At 39.5% G+C, this 27662-nt stretch overlaps 1 protein-coding gene across 1 annotated transcript in view; it reads left to right on the plus strand.

Annotated features, from left to right (window-relative positions):
• The first annotated feature begins 11168 nt into the window (after positions 1 to 11168).
• Positions 11169 to 27662, plus strand: part of SERINC1 (serine incorporator 1) — a 29176-nt gene continuing 12682 nt past the window's right edge. Inside the window, exons 1-3 of the mRNA XM_006834698.1 lie at positions 11169 to 11349; positions 20695 to 20856; positions 25968 to 26137. Of these exons, the coding sequence (XP_006834761.1) occupies positions 11311 to 11349; positions 20695 to 20856; positions 25968 to 26137 (371 nt within the window). The 5' untranslated portion in view covers positions 11169 to 11310. The remainder of the gene's footprint in view (positions 11350 to 20694; positions 20857 to 25967; positions 26138 to 27662) is intronic.

A 27662-nucleotide genomic window follows, 5' to 3' on the forward strand; every position in this document is an offset into this window, starting at 1 on the left:
TTAAGCACCAAACAGCTTATGAATAGCCATGGAACATTGACAGATATAGTGGCAGAAGTCCAGCCCCATAGGTTGAAAGGCACTTAAAATACGACTGGAAAAGAGTTACCTCCTCACAGTAGAGTTGTCCAAGATGACACAAATGGAGTCTGCTTTTAGGACCTTCATTTGCTTATGGGGCACAACACAAACTGAGAAGAAATGGGTGCAAACGTTCACTAATAATTGAAACATAAAATGTACCAAGTAAGAATCCAGGAAAATCGGAAGCTGTCAAAATGAAATGGAACACATAATAGGTATTGCTATTGTTGTTGTTAAGTGCCATCGAGTCCATTCCAACATATAGTGACCTGGTACCGTTTCAGAGGAGTGGTTGGAAAGCTTGAACGCTGACCTTGCAATTCAAACTAACTTTGCAGTCTAGCATGTTAACCCACAGCACCACACCAGGTATTAGTGAGCAGAAGCAGATAGGTATTGGCCATTTTGAGTCTGAAATGAAAACCATATAGTTTACTATGCCAGTAACAACAAGTTCAAGAGGAATGAGATTGCATTAATCATCAAAATGAACATTTCAAGATCTTGAAGTATAATGCTGTCCATCCTTGCACACCTGGTATGAAACCCACTTAGTCATGATATTGATTTGTTTTTGTTGTGAGTTGGTTCTGACTTATAACAACCCTGTATAGTTTCCAAGGAGTGGCTGGTGAGTTTGAAACACTAACATTGTAGTTTAAATCAACTCTGCAGTAGAGTGCTCATCCTACAGTGATATACGTATATATCACTGTATAGTTGTTAAGTGCTGTTGAGTCAGTTCCGACCAAGGAGCAGCTGGTGAATTTGAATTGCTGACCTTGTGGTTCAAACTGACTTTGTAGTCCAGTGATTTATTCTACAGTACCACACCAGGAGTCACATATATACATATATGTAAGTGGTCGTTATGTGCTGTGGAGTCAGTTCCGACTCATAGTGACCCTGTATAGGGTTTCCGAGGCTGTAAATCTTTACGGGAGCAGAAAGCCTCATATCTCTCCCATGGAACAGCTCGTAGTTTCGAACTGCCGACCTTGCGGTCCACAGCCCAATTTGTAACCACTACACTACCAGAGCTCCTTATGTATGTAAGTATATAACACACACACACACACATACACACACACACGGGTGAGTCAAAAATTATCCACACTCTAGCTGTAAAATTTATCTTAATCAACTTTACGAAAAGACAAATACATCATTTTTTGACATAATCTCTTTGCTTTTCAATATACTTTGTCCATCTGTCAAGAAGCTTTTGTATTCCCTTATTGAAACCTGTTTCAGGCTGAGCTTTGAGCCATGAATACTTTGCTGCCTTCACTTCTTAATCAGAGGTGAATCCTCATCCTTGAAGGACTGCTTTCCAAGTATCAAAGAGCTGAAAGTCTGATGGAGCAAGATCAGGACTATAGGGAGGATGGTTTAGCACCTCAAAAGGAAGTTTCTGCAGAGTGTCAATAGTATGGGCAGAGGTGCCCGGACGTACATTGTCATGCAAGATCACAAGCCCCTTGAATAGCAGTCTTCTGTGTTTAATCTGAAGTTTAGGCTTCAGCACTTCAGTGAGCATCAGACTCTAATGAGCATTTTTGATTGTTGAACCGTTTTCCTGATAGTGTTCTAATACTGGCTGTTGAGAATCCCAGAAAACTCCAAGCATCAATTTTACAATTGCTGGTTGGCTTATAAACTTTTTCTTGGTCAGCGATTCAGGATATTTCCATTCTATTTTCTACTCTATTCCATTCTATATCACAACTCCCAAACTCGTAGTGATGAATTCATGTCTCATTACTAGTAACGATTTTTTAAAAGGAACTTTACCTTAATTGTTCAATATTCTGGTGTTACTTGACGGTGTTTCACTGCTATTCATAAGGCTTTTCAGTGTAAACATATGGAAGCAGTCTGCCACTCCTTCTTTTGAGTCTATCGTAGCTGGAAGCTCAGCTGAAACTGTCCACAATTGGCAATCCTACCAGCATTCAAAATACCTGTGGCATAGCTTTCAGCATCATAGCAACATGCAAACCACCACAGTATGACAAACTGACAGACGAACGGTGTACATTGTTGTTGTTGTTAAGTGCCATTGAGTTGGTTCCAACTCACAGCGATCCTGTACAGGTTTTCTAAGGAGCAGCTGGTGGATTTGAACTGACAGCCTTATCCTACAGTGCCACACCAGGACTCCACCGTAGACATGAGAGAAATACAAATCAAAACAAAAATGAGATAGTATTTCACCCCAGCAATAATGGCAAAGTTCAAAATAACAGAAAATAGTAAATGCTGGCAAGGATGTGGACAGACTGGGGCTCTCCTACATTGCTGGTGAGACTGTAAAATGCTGTAACCACTGTGTAAAATAGTATGGTGATTCCTCAAAAAGCTGGAAATAGAAATACTGTATACCCAGCAATCCTACTTGATACATATCCACAAGAAACAAAAGCTATGGCACAAGTGGACATATGCACACTCATGCCAATCACTGTGCTAGTCACAATAGCAAAAAGATGGAGACTACTTAAATGCCTATCAATGATTGAATGAATAAACTTTGATACATACAAACAATAAAATAATATGAAGATTGAAGAATAACAATGAATCTGTGCAACACTTCAAAACATGAATGGACCTGTAGGACATTATGCTGAGTAGAACTAGTTGATCACAAAAGAACAACTCTTGTATGAGACAGTTATTGTAAAAACCCAAGAAAATGTTTTCATGCTGAAAGAAACATTTTACAATGGTTACCAGGGGTGGGAGTGAAGGCATAGAAATTTACTGGCTAAAAAGTAGACTCATGTTAACTCAGGTGATGGGAGTGCAATATATAAGAAAAGAGAGGTTAGAAAAAGAATGAAGACAGGAGAAGACACAATGATGTTTGCCAATGTTAAAGGTGAGAGAGGAAAATACCCAACCCTGGAACAACAGTGTTCTGCAGGCAGACACATAGACACATACACAGGCTGAATGAATATATGAGGGAGAGTGAAAATATTCCCACAAATATTTAAGAATTTGAATGTTTGTATTTGTACATTTGTACAAAGTTGTTGGGAAGAACATACTCAGCATTTCTAAAACTGAAAGAACTGAAGAAAAATTCAAGCTTCAACTTGAAATATTGAAGGATTCTCTGGGCAAAACACTGATGGGAGATGGAAGGAATATACAGAGTCACTGTACCAAAAAGATATGGTTGATATTCAAATGTTTCAAGAGGTAGCATATGATCAGGAACCAATGGTACTGAAGGAAGAAGTCCAAGGTATATTGAAGACATTGACAAAAAACAAGGCTCTGGGAATCAATGGAATACAAACTGAAATCTTTCAAAAACTGATGTGGTACAGAAGGCACTGGCTCATCTATGCCAAGAAACTTGGAAGGCAACTACCTAGCCAACTGACTGGAAAAGAGCCATATTTGTGCCCATTCCAAAGAGAAGTAACCCCACAGAAAGCAGAAATCACTGGATAATATCACATGCAAGTAAATTTTTGCTAAAGATAATACAAAAATTGTTGCAACCATACATTGACAGAGAACTTCCAGAGGTTCAAACTGGATTCAGAAGAAGATGTGGAACAAGGGATATCATTGCTGATGTCAGATGGATCTTGGCAGAAAGCAGAAAATACCAGAAAGATATTTACCTGTGCTTTATTGACTACTCTGGTAGCGTAGTGGTTACAAGTTGGGCTGCCAACCGCAAGGTCGGCAGTTCTAAACTACCACCGGTTCCAAGAGAAAGATGAGGCATTCTGCTCCTGTAAAGATTTACAGCCTCAGAAACCCTGTACAGGGTCGCTGAGTGGGAACCGACTCTTCGGTACTTAACAACAACAAATTGACTACACAAAGGCTTTTGATTGTGTGGATCATGACAAGCTATGAACATTGCAGATAATGTGAATTCTGCAATGTTGTCCATAGCTTAATTGTGTTCATGAGAAACCTGGACATAGACCAAGAGGCAATTGTTCAAACAGACCAAGGGGACACTGAATGGTTTAAAATCAGGAAAGTTGTGTGCCATAGTTGTATTCTTTACCATATTTATTCAATCTGTATGCTGAGCAAATAATCCAAGAAACTGGATTATGTAAAGAAAAATGTTGCATCAGTGTTATATCAACAACGTGCAATATGCAGATGATACAACCTTGCTTGCTGAAGGTGAAGACTTAAAATACTTACTTGTAAACATCCAAGACCACAACCTTTGGTATGGCTTGTACCTCAATGGAAAGAAAACAAAAATCCTCACCACTGGACCAATAAATAACATCATGATAAATGGAGAAAAGATTGAAGTTGTTAAAGATTTCATTTTGCTTGAATCACCCATCAACACTCATAGAAGGAACAGTCAAGAAATCAAATGATGTATTGCATTAGGCAAATCTGGTGCACAAAACCTCTTTAAAGTATTCAACAGCAAGGATGTCAATTTGAAAATTAAGATATGCCTGACCCAAACCAAGGTATTTTCAATTGTTTCATATGCTTATGAAAATTAGACAATGAATAAGGAAGACCATAGAAGAATTGATGCACTTGAGTTATGGTGTTAGAGGAGATTAAACGTACCATGGACAACAAATAAATCTGTTGGAAGATATACAGCCAGACTGCTCCTTAGAAGCCAGGATGATGAGACTTGGTCTTTCATACTTTGGACATATTATCAGGAGGGACCAGTCCCTGAAGGATATCATGTTTCATACAGTGGAGGGTCAATGTAAAATAGGAAGGCCCCAAATGAGACAGAGTCACACAGTGGCAGCAGCAATGATTGTGAGATTGTTGCAGGACTGGCAGTGTTCATTCTGTTGTCCATAGTTTGCTATGAGTTGGTATCAACTTGACGGCTCCTAAAAACAAAAATATAGTTGCTGCAAACCCAACTATGAATGTTGTAGAGCACACAGGAGCCAACATGCTGAAACCTTGTTAGCGAGTGTCAAACAGTTTAAGACAATGAGTTGCTGGACCTAGGGGCTCAGGACCATACTCTCAGGGAATATCATGTCAACTGGCATAAAGCAGTCCTCAAAGACATTGTTCAACATCCTACAATTGTAGCGACTGGGATCTTAAAAGCTCATTAGCAACCATCTAAGATGTAACTATTAGTCTCTCCATGTGCAGAAGAAAGAAGAGTGATAAAATTTGAAGATGCTTGGAATCAACTAGTTGAATGCAACAATGGAAGATGTGAACATTAATCATCATGACCCTTAGTCTAGAATCACTAGATTTTGCCCAGCTACCACTATCAACTCCTGTGAATGGAATCATATTAGAAGGTCCCGGACAGAGTTGGACAAAGTTACATAAAGGTCTGGGCTTACTGGTCAGAAAGAAACTGGAGGAAGCCTAGATTATGGCCCTTGACCATTCTTCTGGTCTGGAACGGAAATCATCCTTATGATCCAATTTTCAGCCAAGTAGTTGTTGTTGTTGCTGTTAAGTGTTGTCAAGTCGGTTCCAACCCATAGCGACCCTGTATAGGGTCTCTGAGGAGCAGCTGGTAAGCTTGAACTACCGACATGCAGTTCAAAGCGATTTTGCAGTGCAGCGCTTTAACCCACAGTCAAGCAGTGGTAGTTAAGTTCCGTGGAGTCAGTTCCAACCCATAGTGACCCTGTACAGGGTTTCTGAGGCTGTAAATCTCTACGGGAGTGGAGATCATTCTCTTGTAGAGCAACTGGTAGTTTTGAACCGCTGCTCTGAGTTTCGCAGCCCAATTCGCAACCACTACGCTACCACAGCTCCTACAGTCAAGCAGTAGATAGATATATAAGTGGAACAAAACACTAGTCAGGTATGCTTATCATGGAATGGTCAATCATTCAAGATCAAAAAGGCAACATTAATGTAAGGACAGTTAAAAAAGGATGGGAAGTAAGGTGGAATGGAAATAAGAACTACAGGGAGGAAATGGGAAAACTGTTGTTATTTGGATAGGATTGCAATCATAGGGACACGAAGATGAGTTATGTTCCAAAACAAAAGGATGGTCAAGGGCTATAGGTTTCTTTCTGACCAGTAAGCCCAGCCCATTGTATAACTTTGAATTTTGTCCCACATTTTCTCCTACTCTATCCTGGACCTTCTAATGTGATCCCATTCACAGCAGTTAAATAGTGATAGCTAGGAAAAATCTAGTTATTCTGGACTGAGTCATGGTAACTGATGTTCTCATGTTCCATTGGTCCATTTGACTAGTTGACAAAGCATCATTTGCTGAATGTAAAATTTATGATCTTCACTCAATTCACAACAAAAAGTTTCCAAAAAAAAAAACAAAACTCACAACTGGACCAATAAATATCATCATGATGAACAGAGAAAAGATTGAAGCTGTCAAAGACTTCATTTTGCTTGGATCCACAATCAACACTCATGGTGGTCATAGCAGTCAAGAAATATAACAATGTATTGCATTAGGCAAATCTGTTGCAGAAGACCTCTTCAAAGTGTTCAAGGCAAAAATATCAATTTGAGGACTATAGTGTGCTTTACCCAAACTATGATATGTTCAATCACCTCATACACATGTGAAAGCTGGACAATGTAAAAGGAAGATTGTAAAATAATTGGTACATTTCAGTTATGGTGCTGTTGAAGAATATTGAAAGTATCATGGACTACCAGAAAAACAAACAAATCTGTTTTGGAAAAAGTACAGCCAGAATTCTCCTTAGAAGCCAAGACGGTGAGATTTTGCCTCTCATATTATTTCCTCAACGTAGCCAGGTCTATATCCTTGGGATGAAAGGATATCTATCATTTTCTGTCCCACAACAATATGTATTTGATTATAAGACACTTTGATACAAATTATAACATTTTATTATCTGTAAGTCAGCCAGAGATCTAATACCAAACTTATGAGTTGTATTTTTTTTTTAATCTGGGAAACATGTCTTTTTCTCAGTCAGGCCTATAGTAGTTTATATGAGATCCAGCTTTTGAATACAAATTTAACAATATCCAACAACAACATATAGTTATATGGAAATCTTCTGAGAAATTGAGAAGCCCTTTGGATGTATCTATCCTAGGTTGGCAAGCCTCAGAAGCTAGTTAGTCTTGGTAGAGAAAAACTGAAAGAAACTTGCCTGTACTGATTGTCCACTTTATACGTGGTCCTGGTATAGTGCTGTGGGTTAACGTGCCAGACTGTAAAGCTGTTTGAACTGCAAGGTCGGCAGTTCAAGCTTACCAGCTACTCCTTGGAAACCCTCTACAGGGTTGGTATGGGTCAGCATCGACTCAACAACACTTAACAACAACAATAATCATTTATAAGAGGAGCTCTGGTAGTGTAGTGGTTACGAGTCTGGCTGGTAACCTCAGGTCAGCAGTTCGAAACTACCAGCTGTTCTGTGGGAGAAAGATTAGGCTTTCTGCGTCCGTAAAGATTTACAGCCTCAGAAACCCTATGCAGGGTCTCTATGAATCAGAACCAACTCCACAGCACACCACCACCATCATTTATAAGGGCATGTGGTACCACTGTGGGTTAAGCACTGAGCTGCTGACCAAAAGGTCAACTGTTCAAATCTACCTGTTGCTCCATGCTCCAGGGGAGAAAGATGAAGTTGTGTGTACCTGTAAAGATTTACATCCTTGGAAACCCTACTGCGCAGTTTTGCTTTCTCTTCCAGGTTTGCTACGAGTGGAATTGACTCGATGGCAGCAGGGTGGGTTATACTGTTTAGTCTTCAAACCTTCATAAATTAAATAAACTATGATGAAGATACTGAGAGTCTGAAGAGTAAAGCATTTTTCTAAAGGTATTTTCACAATTTATACCATAAAAAGCAGAGTTTAAAACCCAGACCTTGGGGATAGGGGTGTGTGTAGGTATGTGTGTGTGTAGCTAACATTAATAACCTAATTAAGATGATAAAAATTAAGTCATTCCCTTCTCCCTATTTCACAATGATTTTAACCATGTTAACAATTTTAGTTCCTCTTGTAACTTTACAACTTTAGACTTAGGTTACCTTTACCTGCATTTTCATCTACAATTTTAATGTAAATTACTTTAAATTTTGTATCTCATTAACTCCTGATCTTCAAACTTGCAATTTCAACTGCTGAAATGTAGCATTTCAGATACTTCAAATTCAGCACATTCAAACTAAATCTCTTATCCTTTATTTAATTCAAACACGTCCTTAATTTTTGCTTCCTAAAATTTAAGTTTTCGCTTCCCCAGTTTCCTAAGTGTTACCCATGTCTAGTTCTCTAGAGCTGCTACAACAGACAGATGGCTTAACAGGTGGATAGCTTTAATAAACAGAAATTGATTCTCTCATAGTTTGCTGTTGTTGTTAAGCTGTTAAGTGCCCTCGAGTCGGATCCGACCCATGGTGACCCTCTAGAGGGTTTCCAAGGAGCGACTGGTGAGCTTGAACCACCAACCTTGCAGTTCAAACTGACTTTGCATGCTAGCATTAACCCACAGCGCCACACCAGGAGTCTCACAGTTTAGGAGGGTAGAAGTCGAAATACAGATCACTGGGAAAATGTCCTTGTCTCCTTTCAGCATCTGTAGGCCCAATATTCCCTGGAGATCTCTTAAGAGTCTTAGCATCAATCTTTTCCTGGATCTAGGCGTCTTGGTGTGGTGTTGTGTGATAAGCAATGGACTTGCAAGGTTGATGGTTCAAACCCTCCAGCAGCTCCTGGGAAACCCTATACAGGGCTGCTAAAGTGAGAACTAGCTCCACTCCACATAGCAACAGGCATTTCACAGGACTGGGACTCCCAAGCCCAATAGATGCATTCCACTCCCTGCTCTTCTTTTCTCCTTCTCTGCTCACTTCTCTTTCCTTTGATCTCTGGTAGGATAAAAGGTGTTACACAGGCCACAGTCCTGGGAAACTCCCTTTCATCTTCATTGCATTAGGGGTGTGATGGGATGAAGAGGATTGCAGCCCACTCTTAATCTTTTTATTGGTTTATTACATCAGATCACAACCTGGGGAATCATCACAGTACATCACTACATAACTGCCAAACCACTGACACTGTTGACCCAGTCACACCGACACATATTTTAGGGGACACCCCACCTCCACCTAGTCAGTCTTCAGAGATTTTGATGAGGTGTTTTCTTACTAGTAATTATAGCAATGCCAATTTAAGTCAATGAAAAAGTTATTGTGTACCGAATTATTCTCCCATTGTATTTTCAGGGACCACTATTAAAACAAAATAAAACTGAAATTTTCTATGAATACATGTCTTGCAGGTGTCCATTAGCACCTAAATGCAAGCGTTTTAAATACCTTGACATTCAGTAAAGGAGCTCTGGGGACAATGGGTTAAAAGTTTGGCTGCTAACACGGAAGATTGGGGGTTGTGTGAGCACTTTGCAGCCGAATAATAAGGCTTTTTGCTCCCCATAAAGAGTTGTTGTTAAGTACCCTGGAGTCGGTTCCCACAGAGACCCTGCACAGGGTTTCTGAGGCTGTAAATCTTTATGGGAGCAGAACGCATCTTTCTCCCACGGAGCGACTGGTAGTTTCGAACTGTAGACCCTGAGGTTCGCAGCCCGATTCGTAAGCACTACACTAGCAGAGCTCCTTCCCCATAAAGAGTTACAGCCTAGGAAACCCTAAGGAGTAGTCTACTCTGTTGTATAGGGTCACTATGAATTGGAATCCACTTGATAGCCATGGGTTGGTTTAACTTTCCGTAAAATCAGTAATTTAAAAAATTTCCATGTGTTCTCATCTAACTACTTACATATTCTTGAATGGACAAACATTTAACATCTTGTTGTTAAGTGTCTTAGAGACTCATGCTGTTGTTGAGTACAGTGGAGACGGTTCCGACTCATAGTGACCCTGTACAGGGTTTACAAGGCTGTAAATCTTTACGGGAGCAGAACTTCTGCCTCATCTTTCTTCCGCGGAACCGCTGGTAGTTTCGAACTGCCAACTTTGAGGTTAACAGCCCGATTCGTAACCACTACGCTACCAGAGCTCCTGTAGAGACTCATAGTAACCCTGTATAAGGATTCCAAGGAGCAGCTGGTGGGTTTGAACTTCAGACCTTGTGATTTGCAGTCCAGTACTTAACCTACAGGGCCACACCAGGAGTCCATTTAACATCTTGTTGTTGTTGTTGTTATGTGCCGTCAAGTCGGTTCCGACCCACAGCGACCCTGTACAGGGTTTACAAGGCTGTAAATCTTTACGGGAGCAGAAAGCCTCATCTTTCTCCCGCAAAGCGGCTGGTAGTTTCGAACTGCAGACCTTAAGGTTCGCAGCCCAATTCGTAACCACTGCGCAACCATACGACAAAAATTAAAACACCCATCTACTCCAGTTCAAAGTGACAACAAATAATTGAAAACACCCACAAGAATAGAAATATCCCAACAAAATTTGTCCCAGGCAGTGAGATGCAGGTTAGCTGCGAATGTAAATGGGAAAATGGATGCAAATGGGGAAACATGGGAAGCAGGTGGGGAAAGTAGGTGGACGAACAAGGAGATAAAGCAAGCAATCTCCAAAGAGCAGACAGAGATTCCTCTGATGGGAGGGATAAAACACCAAACAACTGTTGTTGTGTGCCATGGATTAAATTTCGACTCATAGCGACCCTGTATAGGGTTTCCAAGGAGCAGCTGGTGAGCTTAAACCGCCGATCTTGAGGTTCAAACCGTCCTTGCAATCCAGCACATTAACCCACAGAGCCACATCAAGACTCCAGCGACCCTGTGTAGAATTTCCGAAATTGGGTGGGCGTGGGTGGGCCTGGGTGGGTGGATGGAGGGCTTAACAGCCCACCTTGCGGTTAGCGCAGTTAGCAATCCAGTGATCATTTTACAGCGCCACCTCGGTTCTCTGTGCTTATATTCAAGCATACGGCAAGTAAAGGTGGGTTTTGCTGATATCGTTTCCCTAACTTGACAAGCTATGGCCAGCGCTTCAGTGGCCAGATGTTTTGGGCCAGCGGCCGCCTTGGAAACCATAGACCCACCAAGACTAACTGGTCCTGGACGCCGTGCAGTAATCGCAGCATGACAGCGTTACTGACGCTTACCACACCCCACTCCACCCCAACCTCGAAGGAAGTGACGCGCCCGTGAAGGGCGGGGATAATTTTGAGCCGGAAGTGGCTCGCGAATAGTAAATAAGCCTCGAAAGGCTAGAAAGGAGTTGTCTCCATCTTGTCTGGTTCCGCAGTTCTTACGACGTCGTGGAGATGGGGAGCGTCCTGGGCCTGTGCTCCATGGCGAGCTGGGTAAGGTTCCTTTTTGCAGCGTCCAGAAAGCTAGCTTGAATGGAGGAAAAGAACGGGATTCAAGAAGGATTGAGCGAGACCCGGCTCAGACCTCACCCAACAAGGAGTGCTTTTTACCCCCATTTTCTTTTTATCTCACCTGGTCACTCGGAATCGGCTTCGGGGCTCTGGGACTTGAGAAAAATTGGCCATGAGGTGCAGTGGGTATGGGAAGATGACCTCGATGGAAGAGGTGAAGAAGAGAGCAGGCAGCCCCTTCTCCGTGAAAGGCGCTCCCCTTTCTTTTAGGCCCTGGTTTGTTGTTTTTTCTGTGTCTTGACTAGGCCATCTATACAGAGGTCTTGTGGCCTTCCTTCTTTGGGTAGCCCGTCTCCTTGTCACCTAGCCCGTCTCCTTGTCACCTTTTTCATCGGCTCAGGCTGCAGCACTCTCATCCCTGAGCCCTTGTCGGCCTCTTTGTTCTCTTTTGCAGAGAACAGTTAAGTGCCAGCAGTCTCGACATCAATTTATGAATTCTTTATTTGCAACAGCCTGGCAGACATATCAATGTAGTAATAATAGTTTTGAAATGTATAATCCTAGCTCTGTGACATAAGTTTTCTGCTTTAATGGTATGTAAGAATTACTGTACTTCTCAAGGAATAATTTATGTACCATGAAAAGGTGATCAATTCTGTGGTTTTAAAAATTTTGTATGTTTTTTCATGAAACATGCTTATGTAACGTCAGACTTAATGCATACTGATTAAATAGAGTTGTTAAAGCGAAGTGATTTTTCATTATAGTGGCAAGCTTTCTTGATTCAAGTGGCAGAAATAGACCAGTTTATTTAAGGTAACCACTCCTCCACTTTGTAATAAAACAAACATAAATCCATTGCCTTTGGGTAGATTCCGACTTACAGCGACTGACCATCTAGGACACGGTGGAACTCCTGGTGTGACACTGTAGTATAAACCTACAGGTCGGAGGTTCAAACCACCAGCCACTCCTTGGAAACCCTATCCGGAACCGACTCGAAAGCACTTAACAACCGCATAGGACAGGGTAGAACTGCTCCTCAGGATTTCTGAGACTGTAAATCTTTACAGGAGTAGACAGCCTCATCTTGCAGTCTCTGCTGGGTTTGAACTACTGACCTTGCTGTCAGCAGCCCAATTCTTATTCAGCTACACCACCAGGACCCCATAAAGTCAGTTGCTGTTGTTGTGGAGTGCCATCTAGTCAATTCTGACCCATAGCGACCCTGTATAGGGTGTCCGAGGAGCAGCTGGTGAGCTTGAACCACCTACCTTGCAGTTCAAACGGCTTTGCAGTCTGGGGCATTAACCCACAGCATTACACCAGGAAGTCAGTAGAGATTTGTAAATTGAAGTTTGCTATTTGAATTCAAATAAGATTTAATCTGATTTCTACAACATCTAACAATTGCTTCTTCAGATTTCCCAAGTCCATTATATATCTTAAAACAACAAACTGGTTATTTTACATAACATACCAAAAATATTTTGATATAGCTTGAACTATGTTATTATTGTTAAGTGCCATTGAGTAAGTTCTGATTCATAGCAACCCTGTATAGGATTTCCAAGGAGCGGCTAGTGGCTTTGAACCACTGACCTTGTTGTTCAAACTGACCTTGTAATCTAGTGCATTATCCTGCAGCACCACACCAGGAATCCATGGCTTGAACTATAAATGTTAACATTTAATAAAACAAATAATGCGTTAAAACAATAGGTGTAGGTTCTTACACCAATCCCGGGCAATTTTCTTGATATATTTTTTTCTTGTAGCTGGGCATGGAAACCTGATTTCATCTTATAAAATATTTGTGTATCTACTTGAGTGGAACAAGTATGAAGAATAGATTATTAGTAATTGACTATTTTTACAAGTGGCATCATTTGTGTAATGTGAAAGTACAAAATGAATGGTTGTCATAAGATTGTTTTCATTAATTTTTCTGGAAAATGAGTAATTAGATTTTTAATGTGAAGGTTTTGTCCACTTACCAAGTGAGTACTCTGTACTTCTTTCTATGTCGTAGAGATTTATGGTGAGGTATATATATTTTCCATTTTATTATCTGTCTTCAGATCAGTGATGAGCAACTTTTATTTATTTATTTATTTAGCCTCAAGGACAATTATGGTAAGATTAAAAATGCTTAAGGATTTTCTTTTAATGAATATTTGTTTTTTAAATGAGAAAGAAAATAGCTTTAGTGAACTCCATGGAAAAGTGATAATTCCTACTAAAATTTGTACAGCCTAGATCACCACTTTTATCAACTAGAAGAAGGTTGGTGGTACCTTTGCTACTGCTTTTTTTTTTTCTGTCATTGTTAGTTTCAGAGTATATTAGAAAATGATAACCTTATGACATTTATTATTTTATAATATTTGTATGTTTATTAGGATTCTGAGGGTGGTATAAACTGTTAAACAAGCTGAGCTATTCACAGAAAGGTTGGCAGCGTGAACCCCCCAGAGGTGCCTCAGAGGCCTCTGGCAGATAGAAAAGCTAGGAGGCCAAGGTTACATGTGGCTGCTCTAAATCATCGTGGCTGCTCTAGGAATTGAGTTGAAAGTTTGGTTCATCTGTTTCTGTTTCTCTTCTTGTTATTTTGTCTTCTATTTTCCAGGATTTAAAAAAACTTTTAGTGCAGTTAGATAACAGGAGGGAAGAAAATTTAGTCTTTTGATATACGAGTACAAATCAGTTTCTTAGCCATCAGTATGTGTTTTACTTAGAGGCTTTGGTGGATTTAAAAAAAATATTCACATTTTCAGAAGTAGTAATCAGATCATTAAACTAGGTCAGTTTAGCCAGAATTTGAAAAATAACAACAACAAAAACTTGTGTTATTTAAAAAAAAAAAAAAAAGCTTTTATTGTGAATAGGATTATAGTTGTAAAGCAAATTGGTTTTCCATTGAATTCATGTTTGTTAACCTTGATTGAAGTTCCTACAATGTAATAGAGCATTCCTCTAACTTCCTCCCAGTGTTTACAATTTCCCTTAATCCTTTTCCTATCTCTTTCAGCCTTCTAACTATCCGTGAGCAGTTGCTGCCATTTTGATCTTCAATTGTCGCTGGTTTTCTTGGTCATGGGATAGGCCTAGCTATTGTTGACTCCTCCCCACATAACCAACTGCCAGTTGGTTGTACTGTGGCACTGCAATGACTTGAGTGTTAGTATAATGTTGAAAGATACGCCACTGGTATTTCAGATACCATCAGGGTCACCCATACTGCACGGATTTCAGGGGAGCTTCCGGACTGAGAACAGACTTTGTTGTTGTTAAGTACCGTAGAGTTGGTTCCAACTCATAGCGACCCTGTATAAGGTTTCTGAGGAACAGCTAATGGGTTTGAACCATCTGCCTTGAAGTTCAAATCAACCTTGTCATCCAGTGCTTATCTTATATTGCCACACTAGGACTCCAAGAACAGGAAGAAAGAATACATGATCCACTTTTAAGGCCTTAGTCCCTGAAAACTGTAGGCATAGCAGTGAAACATTGTCTGATACAGTGCCAGAAGATGAGCTCCATAGGTTGGGAGGCATTCAGAATACTACGAAGGCCCCCAACGATATAGGTTGACACAGTAGCTGCTGTAATGGGTTCAAACAAAGTCAGTTGTGAGACTTGTGTAAGACCTGGCAGTGTCATTATGTTGTGCATTGGGCTACTAGGATTTGGAGCTGACTCGACCTCACAGATAGAGGGGAGAAAAAAGATCCCATTTTCAAAAATACAAATATTACACACACTCTTTAACCAAGAGTAAACACAAGACGAAGAGGAGTTTCCAAAGTTCATTCTCTAGGTGGTGACCTTTTATAGGGCACTAAGAATAAAGGAATCTCCTTCTACAACCATGACTGACTGTCAGCAGCCATTTATCATATATGCCAAAAGCAGAAGACTATTGCTGATTGGAAAGCTTACAGCTTCTGAGGCTCTTTGGGTATGCCATCACAACATTATGGGATGTGTTTAGGAATATTCCTGTAAGGGAAGTGACCCCCAACCCATTTTAAAATATAATCTGTTTTTCACTCCCAGCAGTTCAGTTGTCAGAGGACTGCAAAGTCGGTTTGAACCTCAAGGTTGGTGGTTCAGGTTTTCCAGCCACCCCTCAGAAACCCTATACAGGGCTGCTATGGGTTGGAACCAACCTGACAGCACTTAACAACAACTAACACTTAAATCTAGGCAGAAGACGAATGAACTGTGTGTGCTAGGCTGGAGTTCACAGGCATAAAGCCTTCAGATTTCAAGCTCTACGGCAGCACCTAACAGTTGTTGGGTTGAAAGCTTTTGTCCTAATCTATAAAATTATTTTTGTTGTTGTGTTGTTTGTGACCCATAACGACTCTATAGAATTAATTTCCAGGAAGGAGCGGGTGGGTGTGAACTACCAATCTTTCAGTTAACAGTCCAATTCTTATTTTATAGCACAATACCAGGACTCCAAAAATTATTTTTGAAGTATAAAAAAATATAAAAGACAAAACAAAAATGATGTGTAACTTTTCATTTTACTTTTTCACCATTAAAGAATTTCACAATTAGATTAATCATTATCCACGAGCCAGGACACTGTTGATAATGATTCATTCATGGCTCTCTCTTTTTGGTTGATGGTTACTTTAAACACCTGTGAACCTGCCACCTTTTCCTTGTAACTATATTGAGAGCAGTTTTTATGTACTTACATGCTTTTCCCTATCCCAATTACAAAGAATTGTTTGTGAGTAGAATTGATTTTTTTCTATAATTGGTTATTTTATTGATTGCTTTTAAGGGTCTTTCCTAAATTTCAGTAGCATTGCACCCTTAAATTTGGAGGCAAATTTTATAAGTGTTACATCATTGTTGTTGTCAAGTGCTCTTGAGTTGTTTGAACCCAAAGCGACTGTGTAGAGGGTTTCCAAGGAGCAGCTGGTGAGTTTGAACTTGTGATTCAGACCAACCTTGTGATCAAGTGCTTATCCTACAGCGCCTCATCAGGACTCATCCTGAACCCCACTAATTCACAACTTAATATCTCACACACTGAATGCTTTAATCTTTGGTCTTTCATCGCATATAACAAGGTTATTGGAATCCTGGTGTGACACTGTAGGATAAGCACTGGACTGCTAATCACAAGGTTAATGGTTGGTTCAAACCCCACCGGTAGCTCCTTAGAAACTCTACCTAGGGTCTCTTGTGAATTTGAACCGACTCTGCAGCACTGAACTAACAACAAGATTATTTAGGAAACCTATACAACCACAACGAGAAATTTTATGGAATGCACTTGGTGGTGACAGGAATCCGAGCCATGATGAGGGAGCAGTTTTCTTTAAGAAACCATTCTACTAAAAAACAGCATAGAGATAAAAGTGGCTTGTTAAATGTTCATGACATGCAAATGCATGACTATGACACCAAATTACCACTAATTATACTCTGTGTTTTATAGGACATAAAAACTGCTCCCAAGACAATCAAAACCTTCCCCAATTTAGCACCCCACTATTTTCTGGTTGTACCAAATAAATAACCAGCAAATGATTTTATCTCTTTAATAAAAGCATTTGCATTTTTAAAATGGGTGAACTGGGATTTCCTCCGTAATGTTTGTTAAAGCTGCTAACACACCTTGTATTTACAAAATAGTTGACTGAAATACACCTGGACTGTATGAGAATGGAGATACATGGACAAAGTATTCAAACATGAATCAGACTTAGCTTCTCTGCTACTTCAGAGTCTGCACTCTGATTTTTTTTCCATTTAAAGCTTTTCTGTTGTCTGTGGATAAGTCTTGGTTAGCCACTTCAGTCTGTTTTCCCTTTGTTCCTTTTTGTTTGCATTTTTAAAATTTGAAGATGTTTCTGTTCTTGCTGCTTTTATTTTAATGTTTATTTTGAATTATATGATAGTTTAGATGTGAGAACATTGGCTTTACATTCATCCTATCATATATCATTTCAGTGCCATGGTTACAATCCCCTGCATGCATCATCAAACAACCAAAGGATATATCCTGCCCCCCAGTTGTCAGCACACAGCCCCTCTCCCTCTGGGTCTAGAGTCCCCAGCCACTCCATCTCTCCATGTCATCGTCTCTGCCTCCATCTCTGGAATCAGTGCTTCTCTGGCTAGGGTCCTGCACTCTCCGCTCTTTTCCTTTGATGGTTCCAGGGACCTCTGCTCCAGGACTGCAAAGTCAATCACTCCCCTCCTTTGCTACAAAACGTCCACCTTCACATTTCCAATCCTCACAGTCAGTCCTAATAACAATTATTCACCATTGTATCACAAGAGACCTATCCCCATCTCCTTTCATTAGCCCCACCCAAACAGATAGGACACTACTCAGTGGAGACACTATCTTCCTCCAGGCCCTCTGGATCTAGGTTCCCCCTTGAAAGCTTATAAACCAGTCATTTCTTGCCTTTGTAGGCCCCCCCCCCCCCATTTTGGGTACCCAATGTTCAAGTTACCCATCCCTACCTACTCTGTGTATGGAGCAGGTGGGAATGATCTTGGCTGTAAAGATTGTAAAGATTTGCTCCCTATTTTGAGCTACTGCATCCATAGGTGTAGGTCAAGTTCATCAAATTGTATTGGATTACCCTTTTTTTTTCCCCCATCTTTCTTCCAGTTGAGCTCTGATCATCCAGTCATTAAAGCCAGGTCAAGTAGATATTATCTGAAAGTGTGGGTGTTCTTATACATATGTCCTCTCTTCTTATAAGCTGGACGCTTCACTCTCCACTCTAGTCCTCTGTGGCTATGTCACTGACTCTGGGCCCAAGAGTCCCCAGGTCTTGCCACACTGCTGGCCAACCAGGTCTCCACCTGGGTTCACAGGAGTCTATTGAACATTGTAGGACCTTTTATTAAATAATATCCTATAAAACTGATCATTTCTTTTCACAACCTATTTAGTGTAGCTAAAAAGAAAAGAGCTAGTGATTACTGAGTACCTGGTTTGTGCCAGCCTTTGCTAGATTTTTTGTTTTAATACATGACTTTTTTATAGAAATGATTGATAGCTGCTATGAATAGTTGAGCAGTGCAGAGTATGGAGAAATTTAAAATGTCACACAATTTTTCACCACCAGTGACATTCTTTCTCTCTCAGTGCATATATACAAATAGATGGATGAATAAACAAAAATACTTTTGTAAGAATGCTAAAAATATGTATTTTATATAGAACATTAAATTTAATTTTTCTTGAAATTAACAAAAGAAAAATTTGGTAAAACTAAAAAGTATTGCTGAATGTTAAGTAAATGTTTTTCATTAGGGGAGTTTTTCTACAATATTAAAGTGGTGATTCTATAATAGTAATTCCCCACTAGACACAGTTTTGACCACCTGGGGACATTTGGTATAATGTCTGGGAGCATTTTCGGTTGTTGCACCTTCGTGTTGGGAATGCTACTAACATCTAATGGGTAGAGGCCCAGGGATGCTGCTTACCGTCCTTCAATGCACAGACAAAACCAAAACTAGTTTCCGTCTAGTTAATTCTGACTCATAGTAACCCTAAACAGGGTTTCTGAGATTCTAAATCTTTAATGGGAGCAGACAACTTTATCATTCTCAGTTGGAGTGAATGGTGGTTTTGAACCTCTGACCTTGTGGTTAGCACCCCAGTGCTTACCTAGCAGCACTGTCAAATTGCCACTAATGCTCAAAACAGTCCACAATTTTTAAAAAAGGTATTATCCAACCCAAAATGTCAAGAATGCCAAGTTAGAGGAATCCAGCTCTCTATTTAAGGAAAACAAAATGTTTAAAACATGGAAATTACAGTAAGTTTTTGAAGATGTTTTTATTTTAGATTCATATCTATGAGGCGCTCTGGTAGCATAGTGGTTACAGGTTGGGCTGCCAGCCTCATGGTCAGTAGTTCGAAACTACCAGTGGTTCCAAGAGAGAAAGATGAGGCATTCTGCTCCCTTAAAGATTTATAGCCTCAGAAACCCTGTGCAGGGTCACTATGAGTCGGAACCAACTCCACAGTACTTAATAACAACAGCATCTATGAAAAATTAGTATTCACCCATCCTTATATTTCATTTCTTGTTAATTGTGTAACTTGTAATTTTTTACATTAAGTATTATGCATGCATAAAGTTCTCTGTGGAGTCCTGGTGTGGCATTATAGGTTAATGTGCTGAATTGTAAGGTCAGTTTGAATCACAAGGTCGATGGTTCAGGCTCACCAGCTGCTCCTCAGAAACCCTATACAGGGTTGCTGTGGGTTGGAACTGACTCTAAGGCATATAACAACAACAACATAGTTCTTTGTAGTTAATATGCAAAACAGTCTACCATTCCATTTCCACTCTTTGGAGGCAGTGTTTCTTTAGTCATTGTTTATTTACTTCCATATTTCTAAATAAAAGGCCCATAGATATAGGGTCACTATGAGTTGTAACCAACTCAGTAGCACTTAATAACTGTATTCTTTATTATTTTTGCTTTATTTGTTTTAGACATTATCTTCTTAACTATAGAAGATGAAGCTTTAGCTTTTAACTGTTCCTCCTCAACCTCCACCCCCCCAATCACACACTCATGATGTCGCCTCCTCTTTTTATTATATTTATAATTTTGATGAAATCAATATTATTATTACTATTTAATTGAATTAAATATGTAAAGCCATAGTAAGCACTTACGTGTATTAGCTACTTATTTTTATTATTGTTGTTGTCAAGTGCCATTGAGTTGGTTCCGACTCATAGCAACTTCTAGGGTTTCCAAGGACTGGCTGGCGAGTTTGAACCACCAACCTTGTGGTTCAAACCGACCTTGCGGTCCAACATTATCCTGAAGTACCACACCAGGACTCCATGTAATGAATCTACAATGACTCTTCGGCAGGATTTTTGTTTTCATCAAAATCTTTGCTTTATTCTCTGTATATGTAACTAATTTTACCCCAGACTTTCCCTAGCTGTTATATACATCACTCAGTGAGTTCCAGTGCTCGTCTTTTCCTTCTCGGGGCTTGGGGATTGATATTTTAAAATTCTTAGACTGTTGTGGGCTTACTTACCAGTATGATTTCTAGGAAAGAAGGAGGCTGGAAGTTGGCTTAGCAGCTTGCTACTCATGAATATTTTCTTTCTCTTCATAGCATACTTTTGGATGCTGCTGACAATTTTTTTCCCTTTGTTTGACCTAATTTTATTTGTTTTGGTTTATGTAGAGGCAAGGGCTTCTATTTCAGTCCTTTTGTTTTGTGAACAGGTAGAATTAAATTATCATTGTCTCATTTTAAACTATACTGATTTTTACCAATACTGTTCTTTACAGATCCCGTGCCTGTGTGGTAGTGCCCCGTGTTTGCTGTGCCGATGTTGCCCTAGTGGAAACAACTCCACTGTGACTAGGTTGATCTATGCGCTTTTCTTGCTTGTGGGAGTTTGTGTAGCTTGTGTAATGTTGATACCTGGAATGGAAGAACAACTGAATAAGGTTAGTCTTTTTTCTTAATGATTAACTGAAATTGTGATATGTATATGCATAAAATGGATTTTTGTGTAATGGGAATAGAATAATGTACGAAGTGAAAGCATATGGAATCCCAATTTTAGTAGCTCATAATCTTTTAGGAAGAAAGACTAAAAGTCAGGTAGATGAAGTGTGGAGACTGTTGCAGTAGTATACCAAAGGGTGTGGTGATGGTGGTGGTGGTTGTGTGCTCTCGAGTTGGTTCCAACTCATAGATGCCCTTATATAATGGGGTGCCAGTTTGTCAATTCTGTCTCCCGTGTAGGGTTTCAGAGGCTGCAAACCTTTACAGAGCAGCAAGTCTCATCTTTATCCTGCAGAGCCAGGTGGACTCGAACTACTGACCAACTTGTAACCCATTACAGTACCAGAGCTCCTTTACCAAAAGGGTTTGTTGTTGTTATGTGCTATCAAGTTGATTCCAAAACACAGTGGCCCTGTATAGGGTTTCTGAGGAGTGGCTGGTGGGTTTGAACTACCAATCTTGCTGGTAACAGTCCCTTTTTTATCTTATAGTGCCACACCAGGACTCCTACCAAAGGGTATGTTGTAAGTGCTGTCAAGTCAGTGCCCGACTCATAATGGCTCTGTATAGGGTCCTGAGGACTTATGTCATTGTGGAAGCACAAAGCCTCCTTTTTCTTGGGCAGAGTGACTGGCATGGTAGAAACTTGGACTTTGTGGTTCACAGCCTAGTGCTTAATGGAGCCACTGTGCTCCAGAAGGTAAATTCTAGATCCTAAGGGCCTACTGAAATGGTTATTTTGTGGTGGTTGTTTTTTTTTAAACAGTTTTAATGGACATGAAATTAACTGTCTGACATTTAAATGATGCTGATAATAAAATCATAAATAACCAAGTTCTGATTGATCCTAGACAGCTGTGAGGAAATTGATACTACTAGTCTAGAAAGGAAAATAAGAATTTTGTTTGTTTGGTTTTATAATTTGCTTTAATTTTTTTTTCCCTCTTCAAGGAATGGAAGGAGATGGTAAAAATGGAATATGGTTTGTAACATGTTGACATGTGAAGTGCTAGATTACTTAAATTGCAGGCAGGAAGCAGAAACTGTGGAGAACCTTGGTGTGGTACTGTAGAATAAGCACTGAACTGCTAACCATGCTAACTCAAGGTCAGTAGTTCAAACTCACCAGCATCTTGGAAACCCTATCTAGGGCCAGTGTGAGTTGAAACTGACTCAGTGGCACTTAGCAAGTTAACAAGTCAGAAGAGAAATTAATGATAGAGACAGACTATGAGGGGACTTCAAAAAATTTGTTGGAAAATTCTATTATCTTTCAATTCTGCTGTTCCACAAACTTTTTGGAAGTTCCCTCATATCTAAGGGATTATAAAATTAAAAGCTGAAACCAGGGCAGGAATTAGAGTGAGCAGAGTTAAAACTTTGATAAACTGTCACATTTAAGCAGTAGGAAAGGGGAACCTTTGAAAGACCAATGAGAAAAGGAGAAAGATGAGAATGTACTATTGTGTGAGTCTTAAGAAGAAAGTTTTAACAATGACATAACAAATTTGACAGTTTGTAAGGAGCTCAGGTAGCGTAGTGGTTACGAATCGGGCTGCTAACCTCAGGGACAGTAGTTCAAAACTGCCAGCTGTTCAGCTGGAGAAAGATAAGGCTTTCTGCTCCCATAAAGACTTACAGCCTTGGAAACCCTGTGCAAGGTCGCTAGGAGTCGGAACCAACTCCACGGCACATAACAAGAACAACAGCAACACGTGTGGTACTGCAGGTTAATGCACAGGACTACAAGGTCAGTATGTATAGCAAAGTTAGCAGTTCAAGCTCACTAGCCGCTCCTTGGAAACCCTATACAGGGTTACTGTGATTCTGAACTGACGTGATGGCACTTAACCACCACAACATGTAATTATTGTTAGGTGCTATTGAGTTGATTTTTGATTGATAGTGAACCCATGTAACAGAACTGCTCCATAATGTTTTCTAGACTAATCTTTATTGGAACAAATTTCTAAGTCTTTCCCTGTGAAGCTGCTGGGTGAGTTTGAAATTCCAACCTTCATTTAGCAGCTGAGTGCTTAATCATTGTGCCACCAGAGCTCCTTGTTGTTAAGTGCCATTGAGTTGGTTCTGACCCATAGTGACCCTGTGTACAGTTTCCAAAGAGTGGCTAGTGAGCTCGAACCACCGACCTTGTGGTTCAGTTTGACTTTGCAGTCCAGCACATTAATACACAGGGTCACACCAGAACTCCTTAGTATATGACAAAACCAAATCCACTGCTGTCAATAGATTCTGACTCAAAACAACCATATAGGACAAAGTTATAGGAGTTCTATGACTGTGTTTACTGAGGCAGACTGGCACATCTTTCTCCTGTGGGTTTGAACCACTGACCTCTCAGTTGGCAGCTGAGCACTTTAATCACGGTGACTCCCTAGTGTACTGTCTGAAAATGAGTTTTGTTTGTTTTTTATATAGAAGTATGTTTTGAGATTAGTCAATCAAAGAAGACAACTAGATCTGATCTGTAAGAGAGGAGGTGTATAATAATCAAGAGGTACATAGAAATTAGTTTTCTCCAAGGAAATATGAAGAAATAATTGGATACAGAGAATTTGAGGTTGAGAGGAGAGAAGAGGAGCAAACAAAACTTTTAACTTTCCTTTCTGGGTTAGTAGATATTTATATCAGATGACCTCAATGTTATTAAAATAGCACAATCATCTGCTTGTTCTTGGCTTTGTGATAAATGGTAAAAGTTTTGGAACTGATTATTGTGATTGTGAAAATATAGGAATACTTTGGAGATAATTGTGGTTTTGGGTTTAGACCATTGCAGTAAAGCAAATGTGGCAATAAAGCAAGTTAAGTGAGTATTTTGATTCCCAGTGCATGTGAAAGTTACATTTACACTACACCTGAGTATATTAAGTGTACAATAACATTATGAAAAAAGCTTGAAAAACTGTGAAAATTACCAAAACACAGAGACACAAAGTAAGCATATGCTGTTGGCAAAATGGCACCAATAGACTTGCTTGGCATAGGATTGTCGCAAATGTTCAGTTTGTGAAAATGCAGTATCTGTGGAGCATAGTAAAGCAGAGTGCAATAAAACGAGGTATGTCTGTATTTAACATGGTAGATGCTCAATGAATGTTCTTCAAGTCCTAGGTTTAAGCAAAAGGCATGACAAGGTGAGTTAACATGGTTTTCTTATGCATCAAATTGAGCATGCTTATGAAAGATGTGGTTGGTAGAAGCTAGTTCTTATCAGCGAATACTTTTGCCTGTTTTCTGGGGTCTTTAAAGGATTGTGGTGATGTTTAGGGACATGTCACTAATTCTAGTCAATGAGTTATGGGTACAAGCAATACATATTAGCTTCTACTTGCTGATGTTGTTGTTAAATGCTGTAAAGTTGGTTTCAACTTGTAGAGACTGTATTGGATTTCCAAGAAGTAGCTGATGAGTTTGAATTTAAACCTACCTTGCAGTCCAGTGCTTATCTTACAGTGCCATACCAGGACTACTGATGTTGTTATTAAGTGCCATCTAGTCGGTTCCAGCTCAAAGTGACCCTGTATAGGGTTTCCAAGGAGCAGCTGGTGAATTTGAATTGCTGACCCTGTGGTTCAAACCGACCTTGTGGTCCAGAGCTTTATCCCAAAGCGAGGCCTCCTTTTCTTTCTGTCACAGCCTAAACATTTGAGAATAATTTACCCTTTAGCCTAGATTCATAAGGACCAATGATGTACATGTAACATGAGCAAAAGATACACTTTGAAATTTGAGAGTTGCTCATTACTATACCAGTTTAACCTGACTGATAAAGAAGGTTGAATTAATTTAGTGTTGAAAATTGGCAGTGTTGAACTGCCCACTTATAAGAAACAATGGAATAATTAAGGATGTCAGTGAGTGCATGGTACAGGTGCATATGGTTAAGTACATGTTGTCATGAGCTTTAAACTGAGCCAGGGAGGTAAGATTTAAATGAGATCAAGAAAATGTTTATAGACTTTATTGTTGTTGTTAAGTGCTGTCGAGTCAGTTCTGACTGATAGCGACCCTGTGTGGGTTTCTAAGGAGTGCTTGGTGAGTTTGAACTGCTGACCATGTGGTTCAAACTGACTTTGTGGTTGAGTGCTTGTCCTACAGTGCCATTCTAGGATTCCATAGACTTTTTAGGAAATAGCAAAAAGTAGTAACACGTTAGCCTGTATATAATTTAAATTCTTGATTTAAAAAAAAGTTATTTCTTAGTATATGGGATTGTTTTCATGTTGTCTAGAAGAACTAATCCATTTTAATACATATGAGAATAATATATGTTGTTCTGACCAGTACTCCCACTTATTTAAGAATAGGCTTTGCCCTTTGATTCCAGTGTAACTTTCTGAAATGGTAATCAGACTTTTAGAGGAGTCTGAGTTAAAAAGGAGCTCTGGTAGCGTAGTGGTTACGAATTGGGCTGCAAACCACAAGATCAGCAGTTCGAAACTACCAGCTGTTCTGCAGGAGAAAGATGAGGCTTTCTGCTCCTGTAAAGATTTACAGTCTCGGAAACCCTGTACAGGGTCGCTATGAATCAGAACCAACTCCACAGCACACAACAAGTTAAAAAGCAAAACCACTATTGACTTGTTAAACCAGATTCATTTATGATTAAAATGAGCATTTTTAGATTAGAGACTGCAACCAAAAAAAATAAGATTAAGTAGCATTAGCTTTAAAAAGCCATTATTGAGCTCTTTAGTACTTAATGACAGACTTGGATTCATTTCATTTTTTCGCTTCTCAAGTGTACAATTCAGTGTATCATTGAATGTAAGTTTTTAAAACTTAGAATAAGTTCACAGGTCAAAATAAGCAGCCAGTTAGGAATGTCCTTGGTTGATTTATCAATTTGCTCTCACATCAAAATCTAACCTTGTTCTCCATAGCTGATAAAGGAGATTAACTTGATTAACTTCTTATTGTGAAACAAACCAATTTTCCAAATTTTACTGCCAAGATTGATTGTACATAATTGTACATTTTTTTTTGCTGACAAAAGTATAGATCACAAACTCTATGTTATTCCTAGATTCCTGGATTTTGTGAGAATGAGAAAGGTGTCATCCCTTGTAATATTCTTGTTGGCTATAAAGCTGTATACCGTTTGTGCTTTGGTTTGGCTATGTTCCATCTTCTGCTCTCGTTACTGATGATCAAAGTGAAGAGCAGCAGTGATCCTAGAGCTGCAGTACATAATGGGTAAGTTTTGAAGTCTGAATAGCCTCTTCTCAGTAATTTTGAATCTTTGAGTGTATCTACAGAAACTTAAAGTAAACTTAAGATAATTGGCAGAATTATTGTGTCCAAACAAGGTAGGAAAATCCTATTTCTGCTAGAGAATGCCAAACTTTGGAAGCATAAATATTAATAACTTTGAGTCATTTTATTGGCATAATCTCTAATTCATAATGCTTTATATTTTCACCCTAAAAAGATGATTGATCACATTTGTGCCTATTAATAAGGAACTGTTCCTACTACTTGTATAAACTTTTGTTGGACCAGTTCCACTACATAGGACTGAGTTCAGTTCCATAGACTTGTTGTTGTTATGTGCCGTGGAGTCGGTTCCAACTCGTAGCGACCCTGTAGAGGGTTTCCGAGGCTGTAAATCTTTATGGGAGTAGAAAGCCTCATCTTTCTCCCGCGGAACAGCTGGTAGTTTCGAACTGCTGACCTTGCAGTTTGCAGCCCGATTCATAACCACTACGCTGCCAGACTTGTTAGTACAGCAAAATAAAATTTTTACTCATAACCACGGGAATTTGCTAAATTGCTGGTTGTATTGGACAGCCCAGAAAGAAATTTTAGTGTCCCATTATCAAGCTCCCATAATATAAGCACCACTTCTGGTTCTAGTAATTTGAATGTTACCTAATTTTATTATTTTTTTAACCACAAGTAAAGGCAAAATATTTTTTTTATTGCTTATCTATTAGCATATACCACCGAAGAAAGACTGGAATAAAAATATTAATGAAAAAATGTTATTGGAACAGGTTGATTTTAATAATTGACTAAAATTTTGGTCAGTTTTGAATGGAGGTATTTATCATGTATTCCCTTTTTTTAAAACAGTATTTCAGTATTCTTCTATACAGTGAGCCTTATACTTTTACATATTACCCCATTTATTATGTAAAATAAACCTGTGAAATAAAACTTATATTTTTATTTTACCTAATCAGTGACAAATGTTTGTAAAGTATCTCAAAAGCAATTTATATAACTTCCCATTTTCAGAATAGAGATCTTCAAAAATAATAATAATATAGTATGTTGTTAGGTGCCATCGAGTGAGTACCAACCCACAGTGACCTTATGCACAGCAGAACGAACTGCCTGATCCTGGGCCAACCTCACTACTGTTGGCACGCTTAAGTCCATCGATGCTGCCACTTGGCCATTCCATCTTGTTAGGGGTCCTTCTCTTTTTCTCTGACCCTCCACCTTACCGAACATGATACTCTTCTCCAGCTACTGGTCCCTTCTGACAATATGACCAAAGTATGCAAGACAAAGTTTGGCCATCTTGGCCTCTAAGGAGCATTCTGGCTGCACTTATCCACAACGGATCTATTGGTTCTTTTGGCAGTCCATGGCACTTTCAGTAGTCTTCTCCAACACCTCAACTCAAAGGCATCAATTCTTCTACGATCTTCCTTATTCACTGTCCAGCTTTTGCATGCATATGAGGTTATTGAAAATACCATGGCTTGGGTCA

Source organism: Chrysochloris asiatica, unplaced genomic scaffold (assembly GCF_000296735.1).
Source record: "Chrysochloris asiatica unplaced genomic scaffold, ChrAsi1.0 scaffold00013, whole genome shotgun sequence".
NCBI classification, from domain to species: domain Eukaryota; kingdom Metazoa; phylum Chordata; class Mammalia; order Afrosoricida; family Chrysochloridae; genus Chrysochloris; species Chrysochloris asiatica.